Here is a 14,436-nt window from a genome sequence, read left to right as displayed (position 1 = left end):
CATTTTTTTAAATATAAGATTAGTACAAGCCGTAGGAGAACAAAGCTAAAAACGATCAATATTTTACAATGTACTAGTCAGTAAAAATCCAAAGTTGCGACTGAAACTGATTTGATGGGAGAGAAAAACACTATACCATGGCTGATAAGGCAGACTCATAAATTCAAGCGAACTGGCGACACCTCAAACTTTTCCCAAACAAGTTATTTTTGAAATAAAAAATGATGTCTTATTAGGGCTGGGTTGCTGGGTGAAGCTAATTTTTATGGTGTACAAAATAAAACATTTAGGTTGTCGCTGAAGAAGCTATGGGCGTGTTTGGTACCCTTCCCAGCCCAGCCAGGCTAGCTTCAGGCAGCCAGGCTGCATTTGCCCAGGCCAGATGCATGCAACAAGGGTTGTTTGGTTGCATGCATCTGTGGAACCAGGCTGGGCTGAGACAGTGTTTGGTTGCATGCATGTGTTTGCAGATTTAAAAAGCCCATGCATGGATCATTGTTTGGTTGGCTGCATACAACAAGTTCTAGTCACCTCTTGCATGTAGTGGTAACATTACCACCCACTAGTTGACATCATATATTACATCAATTTCCAAATGAAAAAACCTACTAGCAAGACAATAACTACTGCTATTACAAGTATAAATGAACTGTGGCACAAGCGAAAGTTGTCATTTCCATCATTTTCTAGTAGAGGTGCACTGACAGGTTGGAGGGGAGGTGGATTTTGAGGTTGATCACCATAGAAAGCTAGCGAAGCTTCATTTCTTGTTTCGTATTTTTTGTAGCAGTTTCCCTTAAAACCAACTACTTGAGCATGTGCTTCGGCCCAGCTGGAGTAGACCCCAGGCTCCTTCCCAACATGAACAACATACTAAGCCATAGCTGAACATGTTCTCAGATCAATCAAAAAAACATCACAGGCAATGGACATGTGCTCAGATTAATCAAAATAACATCACAGGCAATGGGCATGTGCTCAGATCAATCAAAAAACATCACAGGCAATGAATATATGCTCAGATCAATCCAAAAACATCACAGGCAATGGACAAGTGCTCAGTTCAGTCATAAAGCATCACAGGCAATGGACATGTGTTCAGATATAAGAAAACAAACATCACAGGCAATAAGGCAAGTGCTCAGAATAAAATTGTGCAAATCACAGGCATAGGCTGGTGCCCATATCAAGTTCAGAACCACAAGGTTCACATCATTGGCAATGGACTCATGGTCAGATTGCCACCACTAGGTTGATCTAGGTTGTAGGTGCAGGGTTATCTAAGACACTAACTATATGTTAGTGTTAGTAAGTAAGCTATGCAGGATCAGATCAACTGCACAAAAGAGAAGGTCAACCCACTACACATCCACCAGCTGTAGTTAGGTATGCACAAAAGATGCCACCACTGCACAGGGACAGGCCACCATCATTGCATAAGGGCAAACCAGGCTCCCGGGATACATGTCCAAAGCCTCAGCATAAGTGTAGTATCACAGAAAATTTATCATCATTGCACATGCCTAAAGCCTCAGTATAAATGTAGTATCACAGAAAATTTATCATCATTGCACATGCCCAAAGTCTCAGATCAAGTGTAGTATCACAGAAAAAAACATCATTGCTATTGCCCAAAGTCTCAGATCAAGTGAAGAATCATAGAAAAAAACATCATTGCTATTGCCCAAAGTCTCAGATCAAGTGAAGAATCACAGGAAAAAGGGTGCCCTTCTCATTCTAAGCATGTTCACACACTCTATATCATTGTAGTTGTAAATTAAGTTCAAGTTTCTTTGGCGCTCCTCATCCCTAATGCTCATTGGACCATAACTGATCTGAGGCCGCTGACTCTGAAGCATTCTAAGTGTAGCAAGCAGCACGAGCAAAAATAATGTGTCTCTTCTCTTCCAAGTCCATCTAGAAAAAATGAATGGAATTTAAGGACAAATGCTCAGAATGACAATGTCATCATCATGGACTTGGACAAAAGCTCAGAAAAAGGATTCATCATATACTAGAACATGTTAAAAATAAGACTTTCATCATCACAGACTAGGGCAATAGCTCAGAAAAAGGCATCATCATAGACTAAGGCAATAGCTCAGGACAAAAAGAATCATCACAGACTTGGACAATAGCTCAGACAAAATGGCAACTTCATATACTTGCTCATAATCTCACAAAGTAGGACATGCATCCAAATCCAAGAACGCAGGACTCACTATCGCACGGTACAGATTAGGGGGGAGACGAGAGGGGGAGTAGAAATACAAAATACCCACGTCAACAAGCAGCAGCACCAGCAAAAGCCCAACCCAGCAGGTGAGAGAGCTCAGATCTGCAAGCACACAAGCAAAGAAAAGAGGATTAGCATACAGAAAATAGGATTTTTACTTGGAAAAAACAAGAAAAAAATGAGACCTAAGAACAAGGATCCATACCGCAATAACAGCCAAGAAATCAGATCTGGTGTGCCTGCAGCGAGATCAACAATCAATGGTGACCTAGGGTTTCAAATCGCACAGAAAAAATGGAGAAAGAGAAGGGGAAAAACTCACTTGCTTCGAGAGGACGCAAATCCACGGCACCTGCAACAAATCGAGAGAGAGGGTAGGCATTAGGAGGCCACGAATCCATCAAGAACACCGGGGGGAGGAGGAAGAGGAGGTGGAGCTTACCGGCGGCGCAGACGGGGAGCGACAAGAAGAAGAAGAGAGGGAGGCGGCGGGAGGGAAGATATAGAGGCGGTGAATGGCGGGAACGGGGGAGGTAACCTTAGGATCTTCGCGCCATCTCCCCGCGCACGGAATCGCCAGGCGCGCGAGCTCGCGGGAGGACGGAGCGAGCCAGGCTGAAGAAAAACGGCCGATTTGGGCGTTCCTCGTGAGCCCGGCCAGGAGGAGACTTTTGCACGAGCGGAGCCTGGCTCGGGAGGGTGGCCAGGGAACCAAACATGAGCAGGCTGCATCCCGGGAGCCTAGTTTGCCCTTATGCGGACAACCAAACACGCCCTATATGATCATTTCAGGAGTTTATAAAGGTAAATGAGAATGTAGGAAAAAATAAAGACCCATAGTGTATTCCATCATATTTAAAAGTAGTATAGGTGTACCTCAATCCCCAAACAGGATCCTTGTGGGAAAATAGATATATTGTTTTTAAAAATGTATATCTAAAAGCCAAACTCCCAATTATCCATTTATCCTCGTAGAATTTTAAATTTACTCCCTCTTTATAGTTCGTAAAAGTACAAGAAACATGACACATCAATCATCATCACCAAATAATGACCGAGCAGCCTCACACATCCGGCATTCCCTGTTTCCGTTGCTGCGTCGCACTCGCACGCCTCGTGCTCGTGCTCCCTCCTCCCCTCCCCCGTTTGGCCTGCGTGCCCGCGTCTCCCCAGATAGCAAGGAACGAACCCCGACCGCGACCCGCCCTCTCACCGCGGCATTTCCTCGAACGCCCCGCGCACCCCGCGCCCTCGCCGCCCATGGGCTCCCTCCCGGTGCCGGCCCCGGCGGAATGCGCCCCCCCGCAGGGGCGCGCCACGGTGTCGGCGTCGGACCTGGCGCCGCTCTTCTCCGCGCAGCGCCGGCACCTGGACCACTTCTTCGACCGCCTCGACATGTCGCAGGCGGCGGCGTTCGCGCAGGCGCTGCTGGACGCGCCGGGCGCCGTCTTCTTCACGGGCGTCGGCAAGTCGGGCATCGTGGCGCGCAAGATCGCGCAGACGCTGGCGTCGCTGGGCTTCGCGCGGGCAGGGTTCCTCGCCCCCGTCGACGCGCTGCACGGCGACATCGGCGCGCTCTTCCCCGGGGACGTCCTCGTGCTCCTCTCCAAGTCCGGCGCCTCCGACGAGCTGCTCGCGCTCGCGCCCTGCGCGCGCGCCAAGGGCGCCTACCTCATCTCGCTCACCTCCGCGGCCTCGGGGGCGGACTGCCCGCTCGCCGGGGCCTGCGACCTCAACGTCCACCTGCCGCTGCAGGGGGAGGTCTGCCCCTTCGGTCTCGCGCCCGTCACCTCCACCGCCATCCAGATGGTGTTTGGGGACACCGTCATCGCCGCCATCATGGAGGCAAGGCGACTCTCCAGGGACCAGTACGCCTCCAACCATCCCGCTGGCAAGATCGGCAAGACCCTCATCTTCAAGGTGAATCAATCACCTCTAACCCTAACATAAACAGGCTGCTGGCATTACAGTTAGTTGTTTTTTTAGAAACGCTCAATTACCTTGTGCCGACACCCGGTGTGAGACATCAGATCCCAGACACCCAGACGCTTTATCACTGCTAGGATTCCTTCACCGTTGCGTGTCGGTGGCGGTGGGATCGGTTCAAAATTGCCTTGGTTAAACGCTCATTATGATTCGATAGTCTTGTCGCTATCCAACCGACATTTTGTTTCTGTTTGTGGCTACCTATCATGTTCTTTTTTGTGCATATGGAGGAGATCTTATTACTTGTCGTTTTCGCAGTCTTTTCATTGTCTCAAGAAGGATACAACAAGCTCTCAAAGCAAAGAAGAAAAATACAACAAAGTGCCTCATCATTTGTGTGCATTGTTGATTGTTTAATTGTGGCCGCTATCTACAAATGTCATAGCAGAGGATGATGAATCGGTCACGGGTGTGCATAACTTGTCACATTTGAATGAATGTTTTGTTTTGTTCATCTGCAAAGTAGTTACTGAATTCTAAAACAAGAGTAGATCTTGTCTCTTCAACCATCTGATTTCTGTTGGGCTGTTGTTGTTAAATCAGCATGTGCAATATCTTGTGCTGCCACCTGGTTGGGAGACATAAGATCCCAGATGCTTATTACTACTAGGATTCCTTTACCGTTGTGTGTCGGTGTCGTTGCGTGTCAGTGTCGGTAGGATTGGTCCAATAAATAGCCCTGGTGAAACGCGCTTTATGATTGGATAATTTTGTCACCATCCAACCAACATATTTTTTCTGTTTATGGTTACCTGCCGCGGTCCTTTTTATATGCACATGCCATTTTTTGCCTTTTTTTCTCTGTTGCAAGAAAAACAAAACAAAAAAAGTTCCTAACCATTTGTGTGTATTATCGAATGTCTAATAGTGGCAGTTATTAAGAATCTACGTAGCTCTGGGTGATGTGTAAGGCCAGCTGTTCATGACATGACATATTTGAATGAAGCCTTAGCCTTGTTCATATGCAAAGTAGTTACTGAAAATGAAAACAAGCTTAGATCTTGTTGTCCCAGTTATCTGATTTCTGTGGGTGTTGTTATTGATCCAGCATCAGCATGTGTGTCATTTTCTTGTTTCTATAGGTGAGGTGTGTCTTTTAGACTCTTTGTTCTTACACAAATACCTTGCAGGTTAAGGATGTTATGAAGAAACAGAATGAACTTCCTCTGTGCAAGGAGGGAGATATGATAATGGAGCAACTCACCGAGCTCACCAGTAAAGGTTGTGGTTGTCTGCTTGTGGTTGATGAAGAGCATCATTTGATTGGGACCTTCACTGATGGTGATCTCCGGCGGACACTGAAGGCAAGCGGACCAGCTATCTTTAGTCTCACAGTTGGAGAGATGTGCAACAGGTTTGTCAACATTAACTTGCTATATATTACCTGGCCTGTATGAATTCCTTCTCTCATAAGTACAGCGGTATTTGTAGGATACTGAGATCTTTTCAGTACATCTGGAATTTGGAAATGGCAAAGTACAAGCAGTACTTTTTTGTTCTTTCCATCTATTGTTTACATCCAATTTCTGAAGTGTTGTTGTTTTATAAACCATATAAATCCGCATGTATTAACCTTTACAGATTGCAGTAGTAGCTGTACTATGAAAAACACAAGTCTCTCTGTCTCCCTAAAATAGCCGAGTTGCCTATCCTCGATACATCATGCTAATAAATGAAATTCAATATAATATGCTAAATGTTTATTATGCATTATATAGCTCTGGGGTTCATTGTTTTTGCAGAACTGTATATGTATATAGCTACATTGTGTTTTATTGAGAATAAACATTTGTTTTGTCAGCAGCAATATACTTCAATATACAATACTGTGATAAACAGTTTTGAGTGAGAATAAGTAGTTTTCTTGCTACCTCCGTTTTGTTTTTTCAAGAGTTGGTTTTCATTGCTCGGTTCTGTTAATTTCTCATATGAACTTTGTTTGTGTGTTCAAGCTTTGATGTAAGATACACTATCAAAGAAAGAAAATTCTGTCTCATTATCAAACTGGATTCGGAACATCTCTCCTGCTTTTCTGATCTTTCAAGTCGATATACCAGGCTGCATATTCGTCTGTTCATTGTGACATTCAATGAAAATAAATGCCTTTGGTATTCAATATCCAATTGTTTTGTGTAGATAATGCTCAGTTCCATATATTTGTGGCGTCATATCTTTCATTGTGTTAGTGGAACCTGTTCCTAGTATAAGCCAGATGCGAGTCTTGTCTAACTTCCCTGCACTATCTAACAGGAATCCAAGAACAATCACTGCGGAGGCAATGGCAGTTGAAGCCATGGAGAAGATGGAGTCACCACCTTCACCTGTACAGTTCTTGCCTGTTGTCAACGAGAACAACATCGTGTGTGGGATCATCACATTGCATGGATTGGTCTCTGCCGGATTGTAGACTTCTGTGGCATCATCACCTTCTGCTGGATTGTAAGCTTATGCGCCAGCTTACCGGGTTCTAATTGCAGATATCCTTGCCGCCCAGTACATACCAGAGACGTTTTATCGCTAGAGTATTTATGTGGAGCCTAGACTCTTCAGTGTACCCTTATGTATAGTGTTGGATAAGAGGAATATGGTACACTGCTGTTTTGCAGTTGGCTGTTTAATAATGCTTGTGTTTTGTACTTAATTTAAAATTTTCTCTTAATGCATCCGGGTGTGGCAGACTGAGCTCACGTACTTAGACTGACTTAAACATGTTCAAATGCATACAGACAACGACACAACGTCCATCTTTTCTAGATGACATAGCATCAAGCTCAGTTGATGCGTACCAAGCACAGACATAGTTCACAATCACGCGTAAAATAAAACAGCTAACTCGACTAGAAATATGCGTTTAGTAGGCGTGGTAGAGTTATACATGCACTGAACAAACACAATGGTTCATCGTGCTTCATCTGGCCTTAAGTCTTTAAGTTCCAGGAATCTAATGCAAACGGCAGACAGTGTCCTAAGACATTGTTCAAGCACACCAATGCTCCATACTTCGCAGCAGCAACGTCTACTGATGCCCAAAAGCCTCCATCATCTAGCCGCTACAAGGAAGCTTCACCTTTCCCATTCAGAACCCAGGTGTGGACGCTCTACCCTGGGCTTGCCGATAGCTGGAGGAGCTGGATGGTGATTGGTTAAAGCCTGATCCCAACCCATGATGTGCGGCAATGCAAACTGCATGAATACAAAAGGCCAGGCAGTCAGAAAGTAATAAATAGAGCACTATCAATATATACTCCTACTAGAAAGTAAGCAATTCAATTAGGCCTCGCTCGGTTAAGGCAAAACCACACCAGGAATTATTCCGGCTACTGAAAGCTTATACAAATTAAATAGCAATCCTGGAGGGGAACTCTTCCTGGCACTCATTCCTGATAAAACGAACGGGGCCTTAATGAACAATAATGGTTATGTGCAAGTGTCGAGGCATTCATGACTCATAGGCACACACCAATCATTTTCAACAACGTAAAGCTCAGTAGCATTGAAAGTTCCATATGCCTGAAAACAATGACACGGATGAACTTCATGGCAATGCTGATATATATTTTTATGGTTCTGGTAACATTGGTAGATAACAAATGGAAACAGTGAAACTTACACTCAGAGCTGTGCGCATCACAGAAAACTCAGCTTTTGTGACAGGGACTGAAAGGCGATCATTAGTCTTCTCTACACTGTTCACAACAGCTGCAAAAGAAAAGAAAATTGGTGCATTTCCGAGGAGAACCAATCAGTAGAAAAAGAAAGTTTAAACCAGGTACAACGGAACATATCAGATAAAAGGACATTGATGTCACACTATAATGGTAAGTGCTAACTAGCTATAGCTTGAAGCATTCCCTTTTTCATTTCAGGAAGCTGCTTTGACAGTGGCAAAAGCTCAAACTTAATACAAGAGACTATCTGATCAATGGGCAATGCCTCAACAGTATTCACAAGATTCTCATATGTCCTTTCTGATAAAGTTTTTAGGCTAGCAGCAGTGCTCAATATTTGGTAGATCAAATACCTAACAATCACAAAAACAGGCAGTTGAACCCAAAATGAAATAGGACAGCCACTTACTTATATTAACAAAGTATCCACTGTCACTGCCAAGTGGAGTGATCGACAGCGATTTTTTCACCATTCCTTCATTACTTGATGCACAAAAAGAGTGGAGTTAGAATGATATACGCAAACATAAGTTCTGTCTGATCTTTTGTGCTCATGCAGTACCGCCACAAACCTTGATTTCATGGATGGGTCATGGAAAAATTCACAGGATTCAGCAGGCCCAAGACTTATCAAGCTTCCAACTTCAGTAGGTGACAGGGCAAAGAGCTACATAACAGATATTCCACAATTATAAAATCAAGGCACATGTGGTTGGCAAAAAATACTAATAGGTCTTATATTCAGAATATTATATTCACGAGCAATTAAACTGCACAAGAAATAATGGCTACCTGTTTCTTTGTATAGTCATACTTCCTTTGTCCAACAGCAGGAAAAAAGGTCAACATTACTGATCCATTTCTGCTCACTCGAGATCCTCCGGACTAATAAAACAGAGAAATTATGATGTGTAGGAAGAACGATGTATGGCCAAAAAACAATCAAATCTAAAAGGAAACATACTTCTAATTTGCTGAAACTTGGCAGTATAGGATGTATAGAAAGTGCAGCCTTTCCCTTGAACACGGTATAGCTTGCATACTTTTTGCCAGACAAGTTCTCTGCTTATAAAGGGATTAAGCAAACATCAATATTGAGGTTAGCATTCAGCATGGAAGGTTGTTTAATAAAAGAACGAAACAAAGAATTCACCATCAAGATTTGCTGCTGAAGTTGAAACAGCTTGTTGGAATGTCAATGAACCACTCCAAAGAGATTCTTTTAGATCAAAACCCCTCCTGTGAAAGGAAAACAAGCTTTAATAACTTAAAATAGCCATTTAACTCATTGATACATAGATTGAACTGCAGAAAATACCACAGAAAAAAGAATGGCTTGAATATGAAATCTCAAAGGTTCACTGATATTTTATAAAAACTAAGACCTTTGCATGGCGTTAATCATAGAGCAGTGAACAGTGGACATTGGGTGTAAAATCTAAAATGGGAGCTACACAAACATATCAAAGCTGAAAAATAACAGAAATGGTCATCAGTGTATAAAACAGCTATTTTTCAGCATGACTTGTATTCTCGTAATTACATAGCAGCGTCAAGTCCAATCCTAAATAAGTTCTTCGTAGCGGCAAGTTTGATCTTAATGATTTGCCATTTTGCCTAACAAGATTAACTCTTCATTCAAGGCATTAGGCACATCAACTAATCGACACATTACACTTCAGGCAAATTGATTTAAACTAGGGACACAGGCAATCACATCCTGAACACTGGATACTACTAATATTACTGAACAATAACTCCGCTCACTACAAGGGGGAAATAAGTAATGTTCACTCACGACAGCCAGCAAAGTCCTGTGATCATTCAGCGCCGCAGAAAATCGCACAGGAATGTGCAATCTGCACGCGCAAGGGAAACGGGGGAATCCTCTTTTACAGCGAAATCTGCAACTACCAGAAAACACATCGTCTGTGGAAGCGAGGTCAACAGGAACGACACGCCTGTGCATAAACCCTAAAACCCTGGGCCACCCTGACTACAGCAGCAGGCACAGCAGTACAGTACGCGCGCCGGCTCACCCGGTCGAAAACCCACCCGAATGGCTCCGAGTGCGCCGAACATCGCGCCCGGAAATTATACACACGGATAGACGAATGGCACCGCGGCGGCCGCCGCTCCGGGAAGCGAGGTGTGGGGAGCCATAGAGTTAGGGTTGAGGGCCGCGGCTCACCTGGAGGCGGAGGGGAGGAAGCGGGAGAGCCGCAGCATCGTCTCGTCGCCTGGAAGGTCGCCGCGGCGGAGGCGACCGGAGCGAGCGCCGACGACTGGGGGAGCGAGCGAGTTTCCCGAATTTTTTATTTTTTTTAGCCCTTTTTTTTAAAAAGTTTTTCACAAATATGCCTCCGGAGGTATATTTTCAAAATCTGGACCCTACGTCTCGACGTCAAAGGGTTTGGCGCCTAGATTGGGGGCCACGTCGGCATCAAAATAGAGTCGGGGGTGACATGGCAGCCAGCTCGGCGCCGTGGATCTTAGCACCAAGCTTGGCGCCGTAGATCTTGGCGCCGAGCTTGGCGCCAAAGATCCTAGCGTCGAGCGGGCCTTACAGGTGGGTCCGTTTTCTCTCTCTTCCTTCCTTTCTTTTCCTCTCTTCCTTTCTCTCCCACTCTCTTGCGCGCCCGACACCTCCCGCCGTCGGCGCCGCTCGTCCTCGCCGTCCCCCGCCCCGACCACCGTTGCCGCTCCCAGCCAGCCGTGCGCCCCGCCCCGCCAACTGATTCGGCGCCCCGTCCTGCGCAGGCCGACGCGGCCGCACCCCGTTCGCCGAATTTTTTATTTTTTAGCCCTTTTTTTGAAAAATTTTCACAAATATACCTCTGGAGGTATGATTTCAAAATCTGGACCCTTAGCTCTGCGCCATCGTTGCTGGCGCCGAGGTCGGGGCCACGTTTGTAGTGTAGACGCTGACATGGCAACCAGCTCGACGCCGTGGATCTTAGCGCCGAGTTCGGCTTCAACAATCCTAGCGTCAAAGCCCTCTCTTACGTACATGCCCTCTCTTCCTTTCTCTCTTCCTCTCTCTTTCTCTCTACCGAGCCGTCACCGCTGTCGAACCGCCGCGCGTTGCCCCGGACGTCCCCCCCCCAGCCGCGCCCGTGCCGCCGCGGCCGTCCTCGCCCACGCCCGCGTTGTCCCCGGGCCCTGCAGCGCTCGGCCGCGCCAAGTAAAAATTATGAATATGCAATGTAGGTACTTAGTTAGCTTTGCTTGTAATGTAGTAGTTTGATTATTTATTATTTACTAGTTAATGTGATGACTCTGGTAGTTGATTTTGTTAGCGATCTAGTGAGATAGATATGTAAATAGATAGAAACATAAATATATAGGTACATAGGTATAGTTAGATATGTAGATAGATATAAACATAGATACATAGGTATATAGACATAGCTATTTTATGAGCACACTGTATATATATATAGTTATTATCTTATTTACTTAGTTTATAGTTAGAAAGTACTTGTTAGGTACTATCTATTGTCTAATTTGGACTAAATAACATGTGTTCCGTTATGTGTTTGAACTAGATGAATAACCGAGTTACCATATATCATGGAGGCACCGTTGAATGCGATTGCTATGGATATGTTGAGTTTGTTGACATGCAAAGCGTGCCTATGCTATTCAATGATAGACATTCATTTAGTAAGATGGTTGCAAGGGCTTGGGAGGAGCAGCATTACCTTGGAGATGATGATGATGATGGCATTGCAGTTGAGGGTGTACTACGTCTAGATTCTCCTCCAAACATCCTGAAGTGAATGATCCCAATTGGGTGTGCGGATCAGTTGAAGAACTATGTGAGATCGGCTATGAAGAGCCAGCTATAATGTTTGGATGTGGTTATGCGTCGGATATTAGTTGATCCCATCCCTCATGGGTTTTCCCCACCAATAGGTCAGCAGGCACACTTCGACCCTCCCGTCCCGAAACCTGATATGGATGTGGAGGTTACACCTACGATTTCGGAAGCTCAATCTACCCCCAATGAGGTAGTTGGAGATGCTTATCAGACTCATGATGTTGTGGCAAATCCTCCTCGTGAGTTCCCTTTGACACAGAATCATCCGAGTAAGTGTCTTATCCGCATCGTTATTGGGAGCTTACCCCCTTCCTTACATCTATTTCTTTCATTCTTTCCTTATTTCTCTAGTTATGTTGCAGGAGACATTTCTGACAATGTGGATGTGCCCCCTGTTGCTGTGCAAGTGCACTATGGAGATGGATTTCATGGCTCAAATAGTATTGAAATTATGAATGATTCGGAGTCATATGAGATGGTAAGGGCTCTTGATTCTGATGATGATCGCCCTGTTGGAGAGTTAACAGAGAGTGATGTTGAGATGCTGAGGCATATCTTTTCCGGCCGCCGTGATTTAAGAGTTCACAAGTTTAATGGTCTTGCTCATTCTGATCAGGCGTGTGCAGAAGGACGTGATGATGAGCTCCTAGAAACTTCTGAGGCCGGCCTTAACATGGTAATTAAGAATGGAAGGGTATTAAAGGACCTCTCTGCATTGAAGAGGTGGTTACAGGCGTTTGCAGTGATACGAAAGAGATCTTACAAGGTCTTGCATTCATATGCAGAGCACCATTACACAGTTGTGTGTGACAAGGAACGCTGCCCATGGAGGGTTTGTGCAAGGAAGCAAAAGGTCACCGAAAAGTGGAAGATCACAAAAGTTGTCGAACCACACAATTATGCTAACCATGTGCTGACACTGAAGCATCGGTAGTTGACATCTACTCTCATTGCCAAGCAATTGATGAGAATATTATAGGGAGAACCCAACATGAAGGTTAGGACAATTATCGGGACCGTTGAGGCGTTGTATGAAAGTTATGTGATAACTTATGGTAAAGCTTGGAGGGCTAAGCAGCGAGCGTGGAAGATGATATATGGGGATTGGGGGGATGGGTATGAGCAACTGTCAGTACTTTTCAATGCAATCAAAGTGGTGAATCCAGGTATGCATTATGAGTACATCCCAAAACCAAATGCATGGAAGAATGGGAGGCAGATATTCTTCCATGCTTTTTTGTGCTTCCCTCAGTGTGTCGAGACCTTTAGGCACTATCGTCTCGTCTTCTTCATTGATGGTACGTTCTTGATTAGCAAATACAAGGGTACACTTCTTATAGCCATATCCTGTGATGCAAACAATAAGTTGGTTCCTTTGGCATTTGCTTTGGTTGAGAAGGAGAACAGTGACAGTTGGGGATGATTCTTGAGGCTAGTTCGGATACATGTGGTTGGGCCTAGCAGGGAGGTTGGTGTCATATCTGATAGGCACTAGGGCATACTTAATGCTGTGCGAGAGCAGATAGGGGGGTATACACCTTTGCACCATCGTTGGTGTACTCGGCATCTTACCAAGAATCTACTCTGAAAGGATGGTGTGAAGGATAACTTTGATCTGTTCTAGGAGGCTGCTCGACAGCTTGAGGACAAGTACTTTCAGAAAAAGTTGGATCAGGTCAGAACCTCATCAAATACAGAAGGTAGACAATGGCTCACAGGTTTGATGAGGGATTTGAAGAAATGGACAAGAGCTCATGATGTCGGTGGATGGAGGTATGAGTTTCAGTGCAGCAACATAGCGGAGTCATTCAATAAGTTGCTATTACGTGGTATGCCCGTGAATGCAATCGTTCAATTCACCTTCTATAAGCTTATTGCCTAATTCAACGATAGACATGCCCATGCATTGAAGTTGCGGAGTGATGGAGAGATATGGACTCTGAAACCAAAGGCACACCTAGAGAAGGCAAATGAAAGGGCTAGCATATATGAGGTTACATGCTTTGATCATGCCACAGGGACTTATTAGATCGAGCATAGGGGCGGTACAACGTCCAATGGTGAGGTCCGAGAGTCAAGGATGCATGTGGTTATCCTCCAAATTTTCACATGCACTTGTGGTAAACCAAGGCAGTACCACTTTCTATATTCCCATTTGGTGGCAGCAGCTAGACATCACAACTATAATATAGAGAGCAGGATACCTCATGAGTTCAGTGTCAACACACTTGTGCCTTTCTGGGACCCTAGAGAGTGGCCTCCATATGATAGGCTAAAGTACATTGCGGATCTAGCTTACTGTTGGAACAAGCGTGGATCAAGGATGAGGACAAGGCACAAGATGGTTATGGATCAGATACCCGGAAGAACGAGACGTGAGAGAGGAACCCCATTTCTTACTAACCCCAAGTAGTACGAGTGCGGCAAGTGTGGTAGACTGGGCCATAATTCACGCACTTGCTATTGACAGATTAGTGAGGTGTGACTATTGGTTGTTTTCATTATTTCATATTTGTCGTATTTATTTAATTAATTATGCATGTCTCAATTTATGCATGTAATTGTGTCAATTACTTGTACATTTCTAAGTTCATGTTTCATTGTATATTGAATTTCTATTCCATTAACTTTTTTTGTAGGATGGCGCAATTCCACCTGCTCGACCCGATGTACGAGGTGACCCACCGAGGACATCTCATAGCGGAGGGGTTGGTAATAATCTA

At 44.7% G+C, this 14,436-nt stretch overlaps 2 protein-coding genes and 1 long non-coding RNA gene across 3 annotated transcripts; 1 reads left to right on the top strand and 2 right to left on the bottom strand.

The window, feature by feature from the left end:
- Positions 1-2,162: 2,162 nt before the first annotated feature.
- LOC136462905 (uncharacterized) lies at positions 2,163-2,841 on the bottom strand. Its single transcript, XR_010760841.1, has 4 exons — positions 2,679-2,841; positions 2,559-2,588; positions 2,442-2,475; positions 2,163-2,338 (listed from the first exon to the last, which is right to left on the bottom strand). It is a non-coding gene; the product is annotated as an uncharacterized lncRNA (long non-coding RNA).
- Positions 2,842-3,480: 639 nt separating this feature from the next.
- Positions 3,481-6,870, top strand: LOC136462904 (probable arabinose 5-phosphate isomerase). The gene is made up of 3 exons (XM_066461952.1): positions 3,481-4,156; positions 5,353-5,576; positions 6,473-6,870. Exons 1-3 carry the CDS (start codon positions 3,497-3,499, stop codon positions 6,627-6,629), a joined length of 1,041 nt encoding a protein of 346 aa, XP_066318049.1. The 5' UTR covers positions 3,481-3,496; the 3' UTR covers positions 6,630-6,870.
- A 21-nt stretch (positions 6,871-6,891) lies between these two features.
- LOC136462903 (single-stranded DNA-binding protein WHY2, mitochondrial-like) lies at positions 6,892-10,210 on the bottom strand. The gene is made up of 8 exons (XM_066461951.1): positions 10,082-10,210; positions 9,044-9,129; positions 8,855-8,952; positions 8,683-8,775; positions 8,463-8,557; positions 8,300-8,373; positions 7,833-7,921; positions 6,892-7,405 (listed from the first exon to the last, which is right to left on the bottom strand). The coding sequence occupies exons 1-8, from the start codon at positions 10,117-10,119 to the stop codon at positions 7,286-7,288; spliced, it is 693 nt and encodes a 230-aa protein (XP_066318048.1). The 5' UTR covers positions 10,120-10,210; the 3' UTR covers positions 6,892-7,285.
- Positions 10,211-14,436: the final 4,226 nt, after the last annotated feature.

The sequence above is a fragment of the Miscanthus floridulus genome, chromosome 7 (assembly GCF_019320115.1).
Source record: "Miscanthus floridulus cultivar M001 chromosome 7, ASM1932011v1, whole genome shotgun sequence".
Classification (NCBI taxonomy): Eukaryota; Viridiplantae; Streptophyta; class Magnoliopsida; order Poales; family Poaceae; genus Miscanthus; species Miscanthus floridulus.
This window is presented reverse-complemented; position numbering and strand designations above follow the sequence as displayed.